At 37.8% G+C, this 22,161-nt stretch overlaps 1 protein-coding gene across 1 annotated transcript in view; it reads left to right on the top strand.

Annotated features, from left to right (window-relative positions):
- The window catches only part of LOC126201874 (probable hydroxyacid-oxoacid transhydrogenase, mitochondrial), a 62,208-nt gene that overhangs the window by 3,507 nt on the left and 36,540 nt on the right, over positions 1-22,161 (top strand). The window contains exon 2 of the mRNA XM_049936819.1: positions 5,950-6,064. Coding sequence (XP_049792776.1) covers positions 5,950-6,064 — 115 coding nt within the window. The remainder of the gene's footprint in view (positions 1-5,949; positions 6,065-22,161) is intronic.

Genomic DNA, 22,161 nt, shown 5'->3' on the forward strand with positions numbered 1-22,161 from the left:
GTGCGATGTCGAAGTTGCTATGGTAGCTGGAACTACTGGCTGCTTGGACACTGCAATGAATAAATCCTCATTTGGCTCATGCGACCTTAACTGATTGCATAACAGCCAGGCTGCCTCATAAGTACATGCCCGGCAGATAGATATTGGCTTGGCACTCAGTGGGCACGTAATTAGCAGATGTGAAGTAACACTTGTGATAGTAGTGCTGTTGACAGCGATACTTGCACAGGTGTCGGTGAAGCTGGTGTTTCTCGTGGTGAATCTAGCACTATGGAAGATGTCATGAAATGAAATGCATGTGTTGCATATGGGCACAAAGGGTTTGACAAATAGGATGGACTGGCAGTAAGTCCTGTAGTATTGTGGAAGACACCTATGAGTGTTGACCGTGCACATGAGCATGAAAATTATTGTGTGAAACATAATAGGCATTTAGTTGGGCCTTTAATTGGACATACAATAAGATATCATGTTACAACCTGGGTTGCTAAGTTGTAGGGTTTTACAGCCTGTAGGTGTGGAATAGCTCAGTAAATAGGCACATTGTTGAGGCCACAGAGTGGTGCTCCAGCCATGTGATAAAGGCTGGCCATGGTTCCATTCCCTCACTGTATGCTTGAGATGGTGGTGGAAGCATCATCCTTGTGAGGGGTCCAGATGGGACAACTTTTTGAGAAGAATCACCTTCTTTTATTAAGCTGCTGCATGGAAAGTGGTAGCTGCATTAATAATTGCTATTGCTATTTCACTGTGCTAGAATGAGAAAACAAGATTAGTGTCACTGGCAATGGCACTGCCAATTATGATTGTAGCAATGAATAACAATAACAGTGTTATTGAGTGTTGAGTATTGTTATTGTTATTCATAATGTGTCTGAGCTGTGGTTGCCCTCCACTGAAAGTTGTTTATATCAATTCTCCCAGTTATGTAAAGTGTTGGAAAGTGTCTGTAAATGCACTTGCTACATTGGAAATCGTCAAACTCAGTCTTTCATTTTACACCTTGTTGCAGTTACAATTGGTTGAAATTGCATAGCATTTTAGTCTCATTGCCAGAACTGTAGTGACCTTGTATGGACTCATAATGCAAGATAAGATTTCCATATAAATATAAACCCAGACTCACATTATTTTAGCAAGCATGAAAGAATTGTCACATTAAAGTCCACTGATGCAGCAAGAGGAAAAAATAACTGAATACAAAGAATAGACTTCATGATCAGTAATTGATACTGAATAATTGTTTCTTAGTTTGTGATGAAGATACAAACTCTTTAAGTAATTATGTCTGGTTCTGACTAATCACTGCTGAGTGAAATACTACTATTATAAGTCCAGAAGGACCACTTGGAGGGCAGCTGTCCTTGACCACAATCACTATAGTCAACAAACACTGGCAGATAAGAAGTTCTGGTGCCCACAGTCTGTGGAGCCCAATGCCAGAGAGACTGAGGTTCATTCTAGATGGTTGGCAGCCCACTGTGGCCATGGAGGCCTGATGTCAAACTACGTATGGCAGCTGCCACTGCTAGCTGCTTGGATGCTGTGTGGAGGATATCCTTCTTCGGCTCAGCAAATTGAACCGACTGTATAGCAGCCGGGCACTATTGTAAATACATGCCCAGTGAAAGGATATGGACTCGGTGGGCAAGTGACTTGTGGATATGAAGTAGTGAGCATGACTGCAGCACTGGTGACTGTAATAATAACAGTGACGAAACTGGTGCCTGTAGTGGTGAATCTAGTGCCGCATGTTTTCAGAGCGGGTGCAAGTGGTTCTCTTGACAACAAACCAGTGTGTTGAATTTCCTAAGGTGGTATAACCAGTGAGCTAGAGCGACGGCAAACTGCCAGACACAACTGTATTAGTGGTAGCTATTATTTCAGGTGAAAGGCTGGGGATATAGCAGGAAACAACATAACTGTGCTTGCTGCACCTGTCATTGTGGGTGCTGTGTGTGTTTCAGCAAGGTTTTGTTGCAAGTTCTTCTCAATATCAGAGAAACAGTCACTTACAAAGTTTTCCATTCAGCCTAAGACTGATGGTGAAATTTTTGATATCCTAATAGCAGTGTTTACCATTTGTGTTTTGCTAAAAGTACATAAATATTGAGTAAGTCATTACTAATTTCACTCTCATGACTTGTATTACTATTCATGTCTCCACATACTAGTAAGTTAGTTTTGGAGGTGGAGGCTCTTCCCAGGATTCAAAGTAATTTGTCGAAGAAAGTGGACACATTAACACTAGGTGAGTGGTACACATACGGGATGGTTAATTTCTAATGGATGACTAGCTTTGTTAATTCAGTGGCTGGCAATTCAAAATGTTTGTATGTACTAATTCCTATCAGATCTTCTCTACCTTTAAAATGTACACCACATATTAATGCATACTCTCCACCCCCCCCCCCCCCCCTCCCACCATTTAAGGTAGTTCTACCGTAGCAACTTGCACTTACATATAATAGTACTGTATAAGGTATTTAATTTTCTGTCAACCAGTTCTCTGTAATACTTACCACTGTACTGTTTATAGACTGGAATTCAGCTTAAAACTGGTGTACTATCTTTTTAATAGACTGCACACTTTAATGAGGAATAGATAATTCTGAGCAAATTTGTGTGGTGCTCATGCACTCTGTGGTACATTCTACCTTTCATGAACACACTGAAGAAATACTGAAATTTGTTGAGAAACTTTAAAGGGGAGAGAGCGTGTTGTCATGATTATCCTGAAAAGGTGTAGTATTACTACCTACTAAGACTCGTACTTGGCCATATGTGGGCCCACACCCAGCTGCTATATTTTTATAAATGAATTCTGCCAATCTCCCCATTTCAGTCTAGTTGGGGTGCAGACTATACCTAGTGTAGCCTCATCTCCTGATAATTGTTATTGGCACCAGTGCAATGTGTGTCCGGTCAGTAGTCCTCAGCCCAAACTCCAGCTATGTGGTTGATCATGTTGCTGGAACAGCTCAAATGTGCTCACATGGGTGCTACCAGTTAGGGAAGCTATCACTTATGTCACCAACTAGATGTGTGCCCTGTTCCTATTATACAATCAGCTTACCTTTCATGAACTTCTTATGGAAAGGCCCTAAATTTTCAGACACTTGATTCAGACAGCACTCAACTTGAAATTGCTGATGATCTGATACTTCTCCACTAGCTTCTCCTGCAATTGAATGCTGCCTAGCACCAAAACCTTTTTTTTTTCTGATATTAGTCTTATTCCTAGCCTTCCTATTCACAAGCAGAGATTGTTGAACATTCCCTACTTCTACACCATCTTGAGGCTCGTCTCTCCTGAACTGTGGTAGCTGGAACCCTTTACTGGTACACACAAGAAAACTGTCAGGCTGCATCCTCCTCCTGTTAGCCTTACTACCAACTGCCTTTTCCCTAACCACTCCACTCACCACTCCCTTTATTCATCTTAGCTATGTCTCTCCTACCTTGATTGAGCTGTTTCTGAATGGCACAGATCTTCCTTTCCTGCTCCTCTATTAACCTGTTTCTGCTGCATTTTTTGCAGTTCTAAGGCAGGTTCTTAGTGACATCTCCAGAGTTCCCCCAACCGCATTTGCCCCAGTGAAACCATTTGCCACATTTCCCACAATGCATCCTAGGACTTACTTTCCTATGGCAACCCCCATTGTCACATAAAATATCTATAGCATAGGAAAAAAATCATAAATATGTGAAACTAAAAGAATATTCTGAGGTGTATTATGTTTAATTCACTATAAAAGAATGCAACCTCCAATAACATGTTGTTCACTATGAGAGTGAGTTCAGTAATATGAGACGTATTTACAAAAACAAAATGTAAGACAGAAGTCATACTAAACAGAAACTCAAAACATCAGATATTTTGTAAATGCAACACCAGAGTGAAAAATTTTCACTTGTTTGAGAAATTTCTGTGGAAAGAGCAATGTCACTATTACTCCATGCTTCGCTGAAATTATTAAAAATGTAATTAACTTCCTCAGATGTAAATTTCTTATGGAAATCACAGGGGGATATTTTCAGTCTGCTATTGTTAGCATCCCTTCAGGAGGGTGTGGGCAGTGGAGGGAGTTTCAGCAAGACACTGACGGGTGTAGCCAGAATAAACTTTAACAGCTAAAGATGAGCATATTTTTAAAGTTGGTGCTTTATTGCTTTTGCCCACTGTTAAGGTGGAAACACTAATGCAGGGAGATATTTCAGTGCATTTCAATTGTGATATTGCTTTTTTACAGAAAATAATAAGTAAATTATACAGAGTTTTTGTTTGTTATTTACATCTACAGCTACATTTGTACTCTGCAAACCACCATGAGGTGCATGACAGATGGTAAATCCCATTGTACCAGTTATTAGGGTTTCTTCCTTATCCATTCACATATGGAATGTGGGAAGAATGATTTTTGAATGCCTCTGTGTGTGCAGCAATTATTCTGATCTTATCTTCATAATACCTATATGAGTGATATGTGAGGGGTTGTAGTATATTCCTAGAGTAATGAGTTAAAGCCAATTCTTGGAACTTTATTAATACACTTTCTCAGGATAGTTTGCCTCTCTTCAAGAGTCTGCCATTTTAGTTCCTTCAGTACCTCTGTGACATTCTCAAACGGATTAAACAAACCAGTGACCATTCGTGCTGCCCTTCTCTGTATATGTTCAATGTCCCACATTAGTCCTATATGGTGTAAATGAGTTAAGACCACATCAGATGTAAAGTACACCCATGAACCTGCAACCTCAGTGATCTCAAAATAAGCAGCCTACATCCACGGGAGTTGTGGATTTACGGATTCTACATTATTAATGGGGAGGGGGGGGGGGGGCACTTGTGTGAATGAATGGCATTTCAAAGAAACATAGGCAGATCACACAGCAGTAGTTCACAAGCACAGTCTTGTAATTGTTGGTCTATGCAGGCACCACTGAGTTGATCTATGCAGGCGCTACTGATTGCAATAGATTTGGACTTCATTTTTAACTTGACAACTTCTCTTTGCTCCATTCACTACTGATATAGATGAATAATCTTTATTCTTTCCACTTTTTAATGATTTGAAGTGTATACTTACATGACTTCATCCAGTATGTATCTTACATACAAGTTAGTAAATAAAAATAGAAAATCCCACTACAGATTTTTTATTTATATACTGGGATTGTCAGATTGCCACTGAAAATTAAAAATCTGAGGAGAAAGTATGAGCATCTGTTGGATACCAACTAAAAGAATCAGTCAAAATGTGCAATTGAATAATACTTCTGAAAAGTGAAGAAACACAAAGTATCCTGTTTTGCAGGTGCTTATGTTTGCCAATGTCATCATCTATCTACTGCACTGCCCATTTTTTCCTAAGGATCAATGTTACAACAACTTACACTGTAAAATTTCAGCAATGTTTGCTTCCTCAAATGTTTTTTGTTTAGAGCTGGACTTATCGTACCTTGTATTCTGTTCAATCTCTCAGTATCTACATCTTCAATCATAGAAATGTACAAACAGAAAAGGTAAACTTGGCAACAAGTTTAGTGGGTTTGTTATCAACAGCCAATTGTTTGCTGACTTCCAATGGGCCAGAAAAAAATTCTCAGCAAGCATTGAACATTATACTTTTCAGTTACTCTTTTATGGTTAATCAGAGTTTACTGTACTGTACCTTTAATGTCTGAAATAGTTATTACTACTTGATAACCAGTTGACACGTGCACCGAGATAAAATTTTGTAACTGTTCAACTTGTCATCAGAATGTGATTCAAAAAGTTCTACATCTCTCTCTCACGAACTTCTTACTGAATGTTCTACATTCTATATCTGCTAACTTCTAAACATCCTTGAATGTAATATAACTCTTAAGTAGTCTGCCACAATTTTGCCTAAAAGCTGCAAAATAGCTCTCATTTTCTTACAACTTTTAACTTTTTTCTTTCAGGTGTAGGTGTCCTGCTCATTCACACACTGCTGGCCCAGTGAATGTTGTGTCAGCTTCATGTGTACAGCATTCTCACACAAGCACATCACAGAATGAAAAGGAATACGCATTTGAGGTATGGCTACAGATTTCCTGGTCCGATATAAGAGAAGGCCTTACGGCCCTAATCAGGTCAGGCTAAATAACCAATGTTGTTGTTGTTGTTGTCTTCAGTCCTGAGACTGGTTTGACGCAGCTCTCCATGCTACTCTATCCTGTGCAAGCTTCTTCATCTCCCAGTACCTACTGCAACCTACATCCTTCTGAATCTGCTTAGTGTATTGATCTCTTGGTCTCCCTCTACGATTTTTACCCTCCACGCTGCCCTCCAATGTAAAATTTGTGATCCCTTGATGCCTCAAAACATGTCCTACTAACCGATCCCTTCTTCTAGTCAAGTTGTGCCACAAACTTCTCTTCTCCCCAATCCTATTCAATACCTCCTCATTAGTTACGTGATCTACCCACCTTATCTTCAGCATTCTTCTGTAGCACCACATTTCGAAAGCTTCTATTCTCTTCTTGTCCAAACTGGTTATCGTCCATGTTTCACTTCCATACATGGCTACACTCCATACAAATACTTTCAGAAACGACTTCCTGACACTTAAATCTATACTTGATATTAACAAATTTCTCTTCTTCAGAAAAGATTTCCTTGCCATTGCCAGTCTACATTTTATATCCTCTCTACTTCGACCATCATCAGTTATTTTACTCCCTAAATAGCAAAACTCCTTTACTACTTTAAGTGTCTCATTTCCTAATCTAATTCCCTCAGCATCACCCGATTTAATTTGACTACATTCCATTATCCTCGTTTTGCTTTTGTTGATGTTCATCTTATATCCTCCTTTCAAGACACTGTCCATTCCGTTCAACTGCTCTTCCAAGTCCTTTGCTGTCTCTGACAGAATTACAATGTCATCGGCGAACCTCAAAGTTTTTACTTCTTCTCCATGAATTTTAATACCTACTCCGAATTTTTCTTTTGTTTCCTTTACTGCTTGCTCAATATACAGATTGAACAACATCGGGGAGAGGCTACAACCCTGTCTCACTCCTTTCCCAACCACTGCTTCCCTTTCATGCCCCTTGACTCTTATAACTGCCATCTGGTTTCTGTACAAATTGTAAATAGCCTTTCGCTCCCTGTATTTTACCCCTGCCACCTTCAGAATTTGAAAGAGAGTATTCCAGTTAACATTGTCAAAAGCTTTCTCTAAGTCTACAAATGCTAGAAACGTAGGTTTGCCTTTTCTTAATCTTTCTTCTAAGATAAGTCGTAAGGTTAGTATTGCCTCACGTGTTCCAACATTTCTACGGAATCCAAACTGATCTTCCCCGAGGTTCGCTTCTACCAGTTTTTCCATTCGTCTGTAAAGAATTCGCGTTAGTATTTTGCAGCTGTGACTTATTAAACTGATAGTTCGGTAATTTTCACATCTGTCAACACCTGCTTTCTTTGGTATTGGAATTATTATATTCTTCTTGAAATCTGTGGGTATTTCGCCTGTCTCATACATCTTGCTCACCAGATGGTAGAGTTTTGTCATGACTGGCTCTCCCAAGACCATCAGTAGTTCTAATGGAATGTTGTCTACTCCCGGGGCCTTGTTTCGACTCAGGTCTTTCAGTGCCCTGTTAAACTCTTCACGCAGTATCATATCTCCCACTTCATCTTCATCTACATCCTCTTACATTTCCATAATATTGCCCTGAAGTACATCGCCCTTGTATAGACCCTCTATGTACTCCTTCCACCTTTCTGCTTTCCGTTCTTTGCTTAGAACTGGGTTTCCATCTGAGCTCTTGATATTCATACAAGTGGCTCTCCTGTACGCAGTATCTATCTTACCCCTGGTGAGACAAGCCTCTACATCCTTACATTTGTCCTCTAGCCATCCCTGCTTAGCCATTTTGCACTTTCTGTCGATCTCATTTTTGAGACGTTTGTATTCCCTTTTGCCTGATTCATTTACTGCATTTTTATATTTTCTCCTTTCATCAATTAAATTCAATATTTCTTCTGTTACCCAAGGATTTCTATTAGCCCTCGTCTTTTTACCTACTTGATCCTCTGCTGCCTTCACTACTTCATCCCTCAGAGCTACCCATTCTTCTTCTACTGTATTTATTTCCCCTATTCCTGTCAATTGTTCCCTTATGCTCTCCCTGAAACTCTCTACAACCTCTGGTTCTTTCAGTTTATCCAGGTCCCATCTCCTTAAATTCCCACCTTTTTGCAGTTTCTTCAGTTTCAATCTGCAGTTCATAACCAATAGATTGTGGTCAGAATCCACATCTGCCCCTGGAAATGTTTTACAATTTAAAACCTGGTTCCTAAATCTCTGTCTTACCATTATATAATCTATCTGATACCTATTAGTATCTCCAGGATTCTTCCAGGTATACAACCTTCTTTTATGATTCTTGAACCAAGTGTTAGCTATGATTAATTTATGCTCTGTGCAAAATTCTACAAGGCGGCTTCCTCTTTCATTTCTTCCCCCCAGTCCATATTCACCTAATATGTTTCCTTCTCTCCCTTTTCCTACTGACGAATTCCAGTCACCCATGACTATTAAATTTTCGTCTCCCTTCACTACCTGAATAATTTCTTTTATCTCGTCATACATTTCATCAATTTCTTCATCATCTGCAGAGCTAGTTGGCATATAAACTTGTACTACTGTAGTAGGCATGGGCTTTGTGTCTATCTTGGCCACAATAATGCGTTCACTATGCTGTTTGTAGTAGCTAACCCGCTCTCCTATTTTTTTATTCATTATTAATCCTACTCCTGCATTACCCCTATTTGATTTTGTATTTATAACCCTGTAATCACCTGACCAAAAGTCTTGTTCCTCCTGCCACCGAACTTCACTAATTCCCACTATATCTAACTTTAACCTATCCATTTCCCTTTTTAAATTTTCTAACCTACCTGCCCGATTAAGGGATCTGACATTCCACACTCCGATCCATAGAATGCCAGTTTTCTTTCTCCTGATAACGACGTCCTCTTGAGTAGTCCCCGCCCGGAGATCCGAATGGGGGACTATTTTACCTCCGGAATATTTTACCCAAGAGGACGCCATCATCATTTAATCATACAGTAAAGCTGCATGCTCTCGGGAAAAATTACGGCTGTAGTTTCCCCTTGCTTTCAGCCGTTCGCAGTACCAGCACAGCAAGGCCGTTTTGGTTAATGTTACAAGGCCAGATCAGTCAATCATCCAGACTGTTGCCCCTGCAACTACTGAAAAGGCTGCTGCCCCTCTTCAGGAACCATATGTTTGTCTGGCCTCTCAACAGATACCCCTCCGTTGTGGTTGCACCTACGGTACGGCCATCTGTATCGCTGAGGCACGCAAGCCTCCCCACCAACGGCAAGGTCCATGGTTCATGGGGGAAGAAATAACCAATAAATAAAATAAATAAATAAAATAGATAGATAGATAGATAGAAATAGCAAGAAAGCACTTCTGAAAAAGAAAGGAAAAAGTTGTTCACATTGAATATAAATTTAAATTGGAAATATTTTCTGAAGGATTTCATCTGGAGTGTAGTCTATTATCGAAATGAAATATAGATGATACAAATTACAGGCAAGAAGAGAATGCAAGCTTTTGAAATGTGGTGCTACAGAGGAATACAGAAAATTTTATACGAATGTCCAGTTAATACAGTGATTCTGTACTGTTACTTCTTGTTCACATAGCGATTACAATCTATCCTAATGCCTACAAACCATCAGAGGAAGTAGTAACATAGCTTGTAATGAATTAAGTGATTTTATGCTGGATGATTCCCTTTTAGCTAAAAAAATGTACACTAAATTGCATCCGTGAACAGAGGCATTAACAATAAAAAATGTAATAAATGAAACATGTGAATAATTTGAACTGCAGGAAATACAGTCTAGGGTCAGCAGTGTTCGAATCTTGTACATTAACAAATGTTTAAATTAGCTCATGTTGACTGTTTTTGTATACTGTCATGTGGATAGTAAGAAAAGAAATGAAATCTCAATAATTGTAACAATAGATGAGAGAACAATGAACTTAATTTATTACTCTTTTTTGTGATTGATTTTATCTTGTAAAGAAGAGAATTGTGATCCCCAAACATTCTGGATCATCTGCTGAGTGATCTAAAATACCTATTAGATTGGAAAAGTAAATTTCCTATTTTTGTGATTTTTTTTTTATCATTTTAAAAATTCTGGTTATATTATGATATTTTTCGTGATATTGTGTCATTAATCCATTATCCTGTCTTCTATATGTTTTACATCCTTGTTTCCTTGGGAATGGGTTCACTGCTGCCATCAGAAAGTCACCTGTATTGTCGATTTATTCTTTAGTATTATTGTTTCCTCGTATATTGAATTATCACTTACTGCTTTCTTATTTTACATGTTTGCTATCTCACTTGCTACTCCCTGTGCTTCAGTTGTAAGTGTTGAACTCATTATCAAAACATAATTGTAAGTTGTGCATTCCACTTTAAGATACTTGATACTAGATACCTAATGTTCACCATACTGTATGTTCATTGTCATCTGTATTCTCTCTCTCTTTCACTTACAACTTCTTCGATTTTTGGTTTGTGCTCTTTCACATAATCCACCCACTGTTTAAGAAACAAAGAATGTGTGTGTGTGTGTGTGTGTGTGTGTGTGTGTGTGTGTGTGTGTGTGTGTGTGTTGCTACTCACTGTTGATTTAAAGTAGCAATTATTAATGAATGTACTTGACATTATAGAAACCCAGAAAAAGTTGGTTTGACAGTGTAATTACAGAAATTTATCACATGAAAGCACAAACTTTTAAACACAATTGTTACTCTACTGTCAGTACAAGGCAAAGTGTCTCAACTGTATGAGCCACAACAAAATTACTGAACATTTAAAATAATCATCTCCAAAATATGCTTTACTTGATATTTTAAACATTTTTTGGCTGTACACTCAGCAAACGTAATGCAAATATATAAAATGTAACAGTCAGCGAACCAGTTGCACACAACTTTAAAAAAATCACATTAATCAGGTTTCGATAACTCTAAGACCATCTTCAACAGAAGGGTAAAAATTACCTATAAAATTATATAGAAAACTGTACTTATATGAACTCACATGACAACTTTTAAATTTGCATCAATAGTGGTATCATCAAATGACATGATTTTGTTCCATGAGTCAAGAATATAGGTCATAATAACAAAGACAGACAGTTATCAGAGTAATATAATCATAGTTGCAAGTGGTGGCACAAGTTAACTGCTGTAGCTTGCTAAGACCAGCACATACACAGCACAAGAGGCATCAGACTAAATGGCATGTAAGCTGACACTGCCATGAGATGGACAAAAGATTGGTAGCACTATCCAGTAACAAAGCAGCAGACTTATAAACATCTGCGATTAGAGCAAAATTACGTAGCTGTAGGTATACATTAGTGCCATATAGTACCCAGTTAATAGGCAAAATGGAAGTTCAAAAATAGTAAATTAACCTTATGGAAGGTAGTTTTAAAATAAAAGCTTAAAATAAAGGCTTACAATGACAGTCAAATAAGGAAAACCGACAATTGTGATGCTACTGTGAGGAAAAATTCCAAAAATTAACCAGTTCTAAGTTACGGCTCTAAACCTTGAAAGAAGATTTTGTTAAACAACTGCAGTTGTTTATTAAGAATAAAACTGTCTTTATACGACAGGTGTTTGAAAATTTCCAGCTCTTCTAGGATATTGAGTCGGAGATCTTTTTTTCTCAGACTGTAGGATACTGACATCTTACACTTCCATGGATTTATGGCCTGTGATTAACAAGCAATCAGCAATGGATGAATTGCGAATATTAGTAACTTTTTTTCCTAGAAGATGTTGTCTAGATCTTACAGGTATAGCTATCCCTGTCTGTCCTATGAAATAGGCCAGACAAGAGTCACAGGTGATTTTATGAACTCCTGACTTGTGAATGAGACTATGTTGAATCCAGACTGTGAATAAAATTATTTTTTAGAGAATTGTTGGTGGAAAAAGCTACTTTGCAATCTTATTTGTTTTGCAGAAGACATTGTATTATGTAAGAGACAGGTCCAAGAAATGATATAGAAATAAAATTTTTAATTTCAGTTATTAGTGGAAACACCCAGAGTGGTGATACTGTTCTTCATTTTATTATGAAAAATGTTACTTACTATGTTGGGTTCATAGCCATTATTAACTGCAACAGTTTTGATCAGATTTATTTCTGCTTCAAGATGTTAATCGGATAAGGGAATAGAAATAGCTCTAAGACCAGGTGAATGAAAAAAGGCTTCTTTTTAGACTGGGGGTTTATTGAAGTAAAAGGTGCTATTTGATCAGTGGAAGTTTCTTTGTGGAAGATATTAAAGGAAATTTTATCATCTACTATTGTCGGAGTAAGGTCTAAGTAGTGTAATTGCTGGAATTTGTTTTCAAGCTTGCAGGTGGCAGTAATTTTTTCATGAAGTTCATTGAAGATTTTGAATAGGTGATCAGTCCCATTGTTTGGTCCTCTATAAATAATCAGAATATTGTCAACATATCTAGAATATGATATAATGCCTAAGGCAACAGCTGAAAAATAAAAAAAAAAAAATTTTTTTTTTCCTTGTAGGGAATTCATAAAAATGTCTGCTAGGATTCCTGCAAATGGATTTCCCATTGCATGACCATCAAGTTGTTGATATAACACCCAATTGAAATTTAAATAATTATATTTAACTACAATTTGAAGCAAATTCATGAAATCAGTAATTTGTTCATCTGAAATATCTTTTTTGAAGTGCTGTAAATTTTTTACTACTATGTCTAACACTGTTTTGGCTGCCACATTTGCATAGAGATTTTTGATGTCGAAAGAAATTAACATAGCACCTTGATCACAATGTATGTCTCTAATTTTATTGACTTAGTTTTGACTGTTGGAGATAGAATAATTATTCTGGAAAACAAAGATTTTTTTCAAGTTGTCATGCAGATAGCTAGGTCATGGTAGGCACTATTCCTACTATTCGAAATGGAATGTACAGGATGTACTAATGTATGAACTTTAAATTATACACATTACATTGGAGCTTGAGAGGTCATGTTAATCAACTGCCTTTTTTGGTAAGGTTTAAGTAAAAATTTGTGATCGTTAACTGTGGCTGTGATTTACTTTTGCAAAACAGAGGTGGGATCCTCATGAAGCTCAGAAATATCACTTTCCTAAAAAAACTCCAAGGTTTTCGTAACTTATTCTAGCTTGTTAGCAATGACAATGGCATTCCCTTTATCAGACTTCATTATTAAAGCATTATTTACTTTAACTTTATTATTAATGGCTTTAATTATTTTTTATCATTAATAACAGGATTATGGGGAACAGTTACTAATATATACCTACAGCTGTGTAATTTTGCTCTTGTCGTAGATGTTTATAAGTTTGCTGTTTTGTTACTAGATGGCACTACTGATCCTCGTGTGCATCTCATGGCAGTATCAGTGTACATGCCATTTACTCTGATGCCTCTTGGGCTGTGTGTGTGCTGGTCTTAGCTGGCTACAGCAGTTAACTTGTGCCGCCACTTGCAACTATGATTGTATTACTCTTACAAGTGTCCATCTTTTTTATTATTACCTATACTCTTGACTCTTGGAACAAAACCATGTCATTTGACGATAGCACTATTGCTGAAAAATTCAAAAGTTGTCATGCGAGTTCATGTAAGTACAGTTTCCTGTTTTTTATTTGAAAATTTCCACGTATGTAACTATTTCATGTATATTACCTGTACCTTGTATAATTTTCTAGGTAACTTTTACCATTCTGATGAAAATAGTCTTAGAGCTAACAAAACCTGAAACCTGGTTAATGTGTTCTTTTTTTAAAAAAAAAAGAGTTGTGTGCAACCAGTTGGCTGACTGTTAAATTTTGTATATGTGCTTTACTATCATCACCTGCATCTACACACACATTGTGCAAACCACTGTGCAGTGCTTATTGTTTTTCTGTCTTACATGATTTAAATACTGAGTGAGACAATGCGTTTGTAAGTGCCCTAATCTCTTACCATAATCCCTAGTTGTGGGAGTGTAATGGTCACACATACTTCTTTGAGTACAGGTTCTCAGTCAACAGATTTTGCCAATAAATATGTTGTCTTTTGTATGGTTATTTGTGACTGTTGCTATGTACCCAAGGTCTGTTGAATTTAAAATAAATAAGGAAATAAAACAAGAAATGCAAATTATGCTCTAGCCTGACACCAACTTGCTCAAACATGGCTCTCAAAAGAACAAAATGTTTTCTCTTAAATACTACTGTCTACAGAAATTATATAACTTCTTGCAGTTACATCTGTCAATGAGTGTAGTTGTTTTATAATATTAATAGTCAAGACTTCAAGACTCTGTAACTAAAAGTCTAAGAAGCTGACCTTGCCTAGGGCATTGTATGGATCATGACAATATTACCCCAGGTGGTCAATCCACCACCAGTATCACTGGCACAACTGCTCTTTCAGATTCCGGGGCAGCCTTGTTAAAATGCAGTGAGATTCAACAGCAGAACTTGGAGTCCTCTGGACATCTTAAAATCAAACCAAACAAATTTTTTGCAGCACGTAACATACAAACACTTTTCCAACCAAGTAAACTTCATAAATTGGGAGATATATTAAAAGAATGGAAGATTCAAACTTTGGCACTTCAAGAAACAAGAATGTAGGACAATAACACCATGAATCTTGGCAGTTATTGACTTTTAAAAAGTAAAACTGATAAAAGAATACTTAATAATAAACAACATCTGGGAGTTGATTTAGTAGTCTCCAAAAATATTTTAAATTCAGTAATGAAGGTAGAACCCATTAATAATAGACTTAAGTACAGTTTATCTTAAATGCACAAATAAAGCATACACTTTAATTACTGCCCATATGTCAGTCAATGAGGATAACTGTAAAAAACATGAAGAAGTTAATGGAGCTTGGGAAATGTCAGAAAGCATCTCGAAAATTCCCTCAAACTTTTTAATATTATAACAGTGATTTCAATGTTCGATTAGGTAAAGAGAGATAATATAAGAAAACGGTGGGTGGATTTCCTGTGCATAAATAGATAAACCAAAATGGCCAAACTTGTTGAAACATGCAAAAATTTTAACCTTGAAATCTATCAATACATTCAAAAAAGACTCCTTCTAAACAAAAATTTGTGGCCATCCAATACATTCATTGGGGAATTTCAAATTGATCATATAGCAATTTCATATCCTAATGACAAATTTTAAATGTTCACTTTAGGAAAGGGACTAATACTGATTCTGACCATTATTTAACATGAATAAAAGTAAAACCTCAACCTTGACCCCAAAAACTCTTTGAAAGAAAAAAAAAATGTTATCCCAAAATTTGGCACTGCTAAAATAACCCTAACCTAACTTTAACAAGCAAACGTGACAAAAAAAACAATCCAACAGTTGGTAAAGGCTAAAAGAAAAGTTCATCAAAACAGCACAAAATTTTATTCCATTTTGAAAGAAACAAAAACACCCTTGGAGGAACATGGATTGTGAAACAGCCATTCAGAAATTGGATTAGTAACAAACTGAAAATATGTACAACAGCATTCTACCTGTAAGAAAAGAAACATCTAAATTAATCAAACAGACTGAAAGAAACTATGAAAATGCCGAAATGTTAGAAATTGAAAAAGAATTCCAAAAGAGCAATAAAAGAAACTTTTATAAAAACATTCAAAACAAAACTACCCAGTTACCAACCTCAAAGTCTTTGCTTCAAAAATGAAAATTGCAGTTAGGCTCATAATAATCAGGAAAATGGTAAGGTACTTGCTAATATTTTGGAAAAAGTATTAACTGTCCAGAATCTGCGAGTAGATTCCAACTATCACAAACTAACCCCTCCAACCCTAACTCTAAAAAAACTTGAGAAAATCAAAATAACTAAACAAATTAAGAGACTAAAAAACAATAAAACATCTGGAGAAAATGGTATAATTGCAGAACTACTAAAATCAGTTGGCCCTAACACTAAATGAGAGATTACCCAACTGATTGGACATGTCTGGCAAGCTGAGAAAATGCCTAAGGACTGGAAAATTGCCCTAATTCATCAATTGCATAAAATGGGCATTGAACCAATATTAATATTTACCGAAGAATCTCTCTTCTCCTGGTCATATACAAAATTCTCTTGCAGTGTTTGCTTGATTGATCCCAAGTACAGTTAGAACCTAAAGTTGGTGAATACCAAGCAGACTTTAGCCCAAACAGATCCTGACTGGAATAAATTCTTAATTTAAAACCTATCCTTAGGCACCAAAGGATTTCTAGTAACAACATTGTGTGTAAATTTGTGGATTTTAAAAAGGTCTACGACTCAGTTGATCATGAATCTCTCTTCCTCATTTTAAAGGAATGAGGGCTAGATAATAAAACTCTAACACTGATTAAGGAAACGTTAACAGACACTAGCTCTAAAGTTAAATTCATGTACGAATTTCTGAACCATTTGATATAAAGACTGGTGTTGGACAGGCAGATGGACTCTCCCCTTTACTGTTTAACTGTGTTTTGGAAAAGGTAGTTACAGAATGGTGAGAGAAAAAGTAGTCAAAATATAGATAAATCAGTTAAGTTAGGTAGAAGTAATATTAGAGTAGACAGCCTCCTGCCTGTAGATGATCTGGCAATTTTAACTAAGAATATTAACACAGATTGAAATTATTAAAGAAGTTACAGAAAAAGTAGGACTACAAATATCATTCGAAAAATGGAATAAATTACGTACAATGAACAGACACCAAAGTTTTTGAACACAAAATATGGAAAAATAGTGTTTCTCAATTTAAATACCTGCGGGGAAAATCGTACAAGAAAATGGTCTGGAAAAAACTGGCAGCTGCATTCAGATTAACACAAAATATTTATAATAAAAAATAACTTCCTAAATTCAGTAAACTGTAATCAAACCTGACTGTCTTTATGGAGCAGAAACTTTAATTTTAAATTGAAAGAAGAAATTCAAAAGAAAGGAAGAAAGAAAGATTAGGAAAATATTCGGCCCCAAAATTACTGATGGAGGAACTTATATGCTAAGAAGTAATAAGGAAATACAATAATACACATACATACGTGGTGACATGACAAAATGAAGACTTTAATTTTATGATCACATTAAACGAATGGCATTCACTAGGTTGACAAAACAGAGTAGAATTATATTAAACAGAAGTAAGGCCATAACTGAGCCAAGGAAATGGATTGCTGTGATTGAGGAGGATCTTAGTGTTGTTGTTGTTGTTGTTGTTGTTGTTGTTGTTGTTGTCTTCAGTCCTGAGACTGGTTTGATGCAGCTCTCCATGCTACCCTATCCTGTGCAAGCTTCTTCATCTCCCACTACCTACTGCAGCCTACATCCTTCTGAATCTGCTTAGTGTATTCATCTCTTGGCCTCCCTCTACGATTTTTACCCTCCACGCTGCCCTCCAATGCTGAATTTGTGATCCCTTGATGCCTCAGAACATGTCCTACCAACCAGTCCCTTCTTCTTGTCAAGTTGTGCCGCAAACTCCTCTTCTCCCCAATTCTATTCAATACCTCCTCATTAGTTATGTGATCTACCCATCTAATCTTCAGCATTCTTCTGTAGCACCACGTTTTGAAAGCTCCTATTCTCTTCTTGTCCGAACTATTTATCGTCCATGTTTCACTTCCATACATGGCTACACTCCATACAAATACTTTCAGGAACGACTTCCTCACACTTAAATCTATACTTGATGTTAACAAATTTCTCTTCTTCAGAAAAGCTTTCCTTTCCATTGCCAGTCTACATTTTATATCCTCTCTGCTTTGACCATCGTCAGTTATTTTGCTCCCCAAATAGCAAAACTCCTTTACGTGTATCATTTCCTAATCTAATTCCCTCAGCATCACCCGACTTAATTCGACTACATTCCATTATCCTCGTTTTGCTTTTGTTGATGTTCATCTTATATCCTCCTTTCAAGACACTGCCCATTCCACTCAACTGCTCTTCCAAGTCCTTTGCTGCCTCTGACAGAATTACAATGCCATCGGCGAACCTCAGTTTTTATTTCTTCTCCATGGATTTTAATACCTACAACAAATTTTTCTTTTGTTTCCTTTACTGCTTGCTCAATATACAGATTGAATAGCATCGGGAATAGACTACAACCCTGTCTCACTCCCTTCCCAACCACTGCTTCCCTTTCATGTCCCTCGACTCTTGTAACTGCCATCTGCTTTCTGTACAAATTGTAAATAGCGTTCGCTTCCTGTATTTTACCCCTGCCACCTTCAGAATTTGAAAGAGAGTATTCCAGTCAACATTGTCAAAAGCTTTCTCTAAGTCTACAAATGCTAGAAACATAGGTTTGCCTTTTCTCAATCTTTCTTCTTAGATAAGTTGTAGGGTCAGTATTGCCTCACGTGTTCCAACGTTTCTACTGGATCCAAACTGATCTTCCCTGGGGTCAGCTTCTACCAGTTTCTCCATTCGTCTGTGAAGAATTCGCGTTAGTATTTTGCAGCTGTGACTTATTAAACTGATAGTTCGGTAATTTTCACATCTGTCAACACTTGCTTTCTTTGAGATTGGAATTATTGTATTCTTCTTGAAGTCTGAGGGAATTTAGTCTCATAACCGTGCTCACCAGATGGTAGAGTTTTGTCAGGACTGGCTCTCCCAAGGCTGTCAGTAGTTCTAATGGAATGTTGTCTACTCCCGGGGACTTAATTCGACTCAGGTCTTTCAGTGCTCTGTCAAACTCTTCACGCAGTATCGTATCTCCCATTTCATCTTCATCTACATCCTCTTACATTTCCATAATGTTGTCCTCTAGTACATCGCCCTTGTATAGACCCTCTATATACTCCTTCCACCTTTCTGCTTTCCCTTCTTTGCTTAGAACTGGGTTTCCATCTGAGCTTTTGATATTCATGCAAGTGGTTCTCTTTTCTCCAAAGGTCTCTTTAATTTTCCTGTAGGCAGTATCTGTCTTACCCGTCGTGAGATAAGTCTCTACATCCTTACATTTGTCCTCTAGCCATCCCTGCTTAGCCATTTTGCATTTCCTGTCAATCTCATTTTTGAGACGTATGTATTCCTTTTTGCCTGCTTCATTTACTGCATTTTTGTATTTTCTCCTTTCATCAATTCAGTATCTCTTCTGTTACCCAAGGATTTCTACTAGCCCTTGTCTTTTTACCTACTTGATCCTCTGCTGCCTTCACTATTTCATCCTCAAAGCTACCCATTCTTCTTCTACTGTATTTCTTTCCCCCATTCCTGTCAGTTGTTCCCTAATGCTCTCCCTGAAACTCTGTACAACCTCTGGTTCTTTCAGTTTATCCAGGTCCCATCTCCTTAAATTCCCACTGTTTTGCAGTTTCTTCAGTTTTAATCTACAGTTCATAACCAATAGATTTTGGTCAGAGTCCACATCTGCCCCTGGAAATGTCTTACAATTTAAAACCTGGTTCCTAAATATGTCTTACCATTATATAATCTATCTGATACCTTCTAGTATCTCCAGGATTCTTCCACATATACAACCTTCTTTTATGATTCTTGGACAAAGTGTTAGCTATCATTAAGGTATGCTCTATGCAAAATTCTACCAGGCAGCTTCCTCTTTCATTTCTTAGCCCGAATCCATATTCACCTACTACGTTTCCTTCTCTCCCTTTTCCTACTGTCGAATTCCAGTCACCCATGACTATTAAATTTTTGTCTCCCTTCACTACCTGAATAATTTCTTTTATCTCATCATACATTTCATCAACTTCTTCATCATCTGCAGAGCTAGTTGGCATATAAACTTGTACTACTGTAGTAGGCGTGGGCTTCGTGTCTATCTTGGCCACAATAATGCGTTCACTATGCTGTTTGTAGTAGCTTACCGGCACTCCTATTTTTTTATTCATTTTTAAACCTACACCTGCACTACCCGTATTTGATTTTGTATTTATAACCCTGTATTCACCTGACCAAAAGTCTTGTTCCTCCTGCCACCGAACATCACTAATACCCACTATATGTAACTTTAACCTATCCATTTCCCTTTTTAAATTTTCTAACCTACCTGTCCGATTAAGGGATCTGACATTCCACACTCCGATCCGTAGAATGCCAGTTTTCTTTCTCCTGATAATGACGTCATCTTAAAGTAGCCAGTATAATTCAGGCAGGCATTACAGATAGAAAAACATTCAGACAAAGAAAGTTGGTCAGAGAGGAAACTAGAAAACAGACTGGAACACCGTGGTCTGGTCTGATCGAAACTCTCCTTCAAATTCTCTGTAGTTCTTATCAGTGTACTGCTATGCATTAAATAGTGATAGCTGTTGAACTGCCTTGTATGTAGATGAGCATACTGGTGTGTGAAACAGCTGCTTTTGTTGCTTCATAATAGATCACAGCCGAGAGAAAAATTACAACTGGAAGGATGTGGTGGTGGTGGTTGTTAATTCTGTTCAATAAAATATATTTCAGGAAATCAGTGCACAATCTATTTATGCCATAACGCTTTTCGCTAGCCAAATTGTGAAGACACAGTTGTTTGCAGCACACATCCAGTTCAGATTTTCGCCATGCCGTGGAAGTGGGTTAGTGCAAGTCTTCAGTTCACCTGTAAAGGAGAAGTCCTGCTGCAGGTTTTCATGGTCAAGGTTTCAGTTGCAGTCAGGACTGTCATTATATTCCAGTGAGCATAATATGCTTTACAGGAGCAGCAAATAGGTCAATACAGTAGGGAAGTAGCCACGATGTTTTAATTTTATTATCAATTTTATTGTGCCTGGTGCATGTTCCATTTTAGCAAGTTTTAACAGGTTCTTCTACTTCTTATTATTTCTGATGATGGAAGCTTGACTTCCAAAACGCGTCAATATCAGTGTTTTACACTATAAACAAGTGGTTGAGCCGATATATTTTTTAACATGTTGCATGGATTCGGTGGGTGGAGGAATACCACCGAGGGAAGGGTCGAAGCCCTGTCAGAGAATGTGATTCAGTTGCTCCAGTCCTTTGTGGTACTGAGTGAAAAAGAGGAATGTTCTTTTGTAGTGGGACAGTGCTTCTGTTAGAGGAGGTAGGTTGTGGCAGAGACAAGGCAAGGTAGCTCTGTTTCTGAAGAAGGTTGGAAGGGTAATTTTGGTCTGTTAAGGCACCAGTAAGACACTGGGCATACTTGGAGAGGGATTGCTTGTCAGTACAGATACTATGGGAACTAGGCTGTATGGAAGAGATGTCTGGTTATGGAATGGGTGACAGTTGCCAAACTGGGGGTATTATTGGTGATTGGTAGGCTTGATGTGAACAGATGCAGCCATCCTCCGAGGACCAGTTGAAGTGAATGGGTGAGAAGGTGAGGCTGCTGTGGAGGAATGTGGATAGCGTGTTTTGCCCTTGGTCCAGATCATGATGATGTCCTCACTGAACCTGCTCCAAGTGAGGGGTTTGGGATTCTTGGTGGTAAGGAAGGATTCATCTAGATGGTCCATGAGTAGGTAGGCATAGGGTGGTGTCATGCATGCCCATTGCTGTACCACTGATTTGTTTGTAGGTGATGCCTTCAAAGGAGAAGTAATTGTGGGTAAGGATATAGTTCATCATAGTTACCAGGAAGGACGGTATGGGTCTGGAGCCATTTGGGTATTGAGAAAATCAGTGTTAATAGCAGCAAGGCCATGGACATTAGGGATGTTAGTGTAGAGATTGGTGGCATCAATAGTGACAAGCAGGGCTCCTTGCGGTAAAGAACTGGAACTGTGGAGAGTCAGTGGAGGAAATAGTTGGTGTCTATTATATAGTAGAGTAAGTTACAGCTAATAGCCTGAAGGTTTTGACCAACAAGAGTGGAAATTCTCTTTGTGAGGGCACGGTAACAGCTACAATGGTGCTTCCTGGGTGGTAGGTCTATGAACTTTTGGAAGGATGTAGAAGGTAGGGGAGCAGGGAATGTTGGGGAGGATGAGGGAAGAGATAGACAAAGGGGAGATGTTCTGGGCTGGAGTGGAAGATTTGAGGAGGGGCTGGAAATCTGCTAGGTTTATGGAATGGGGTCACTGGTAGGGTTTGTAGGGTACTTACAGGATAGCTAATGG

Source organism: Schistocerca nitens, chromosome 1 (genome assembly GCF_023898315.1).
Source record: "Schistocerca nitens isolate TAMUIC-IGC-003100 chromosome 1, iqSchNite1.1, whole genome shotgun sequence".
In the NCBI taxonomy this organism is placed as follows: Eukaryota; Metazoa; Arthropoda; class Insecta; order Orthoptera; family Acrididae; genus Schistocerca; species Schistocerca nitens.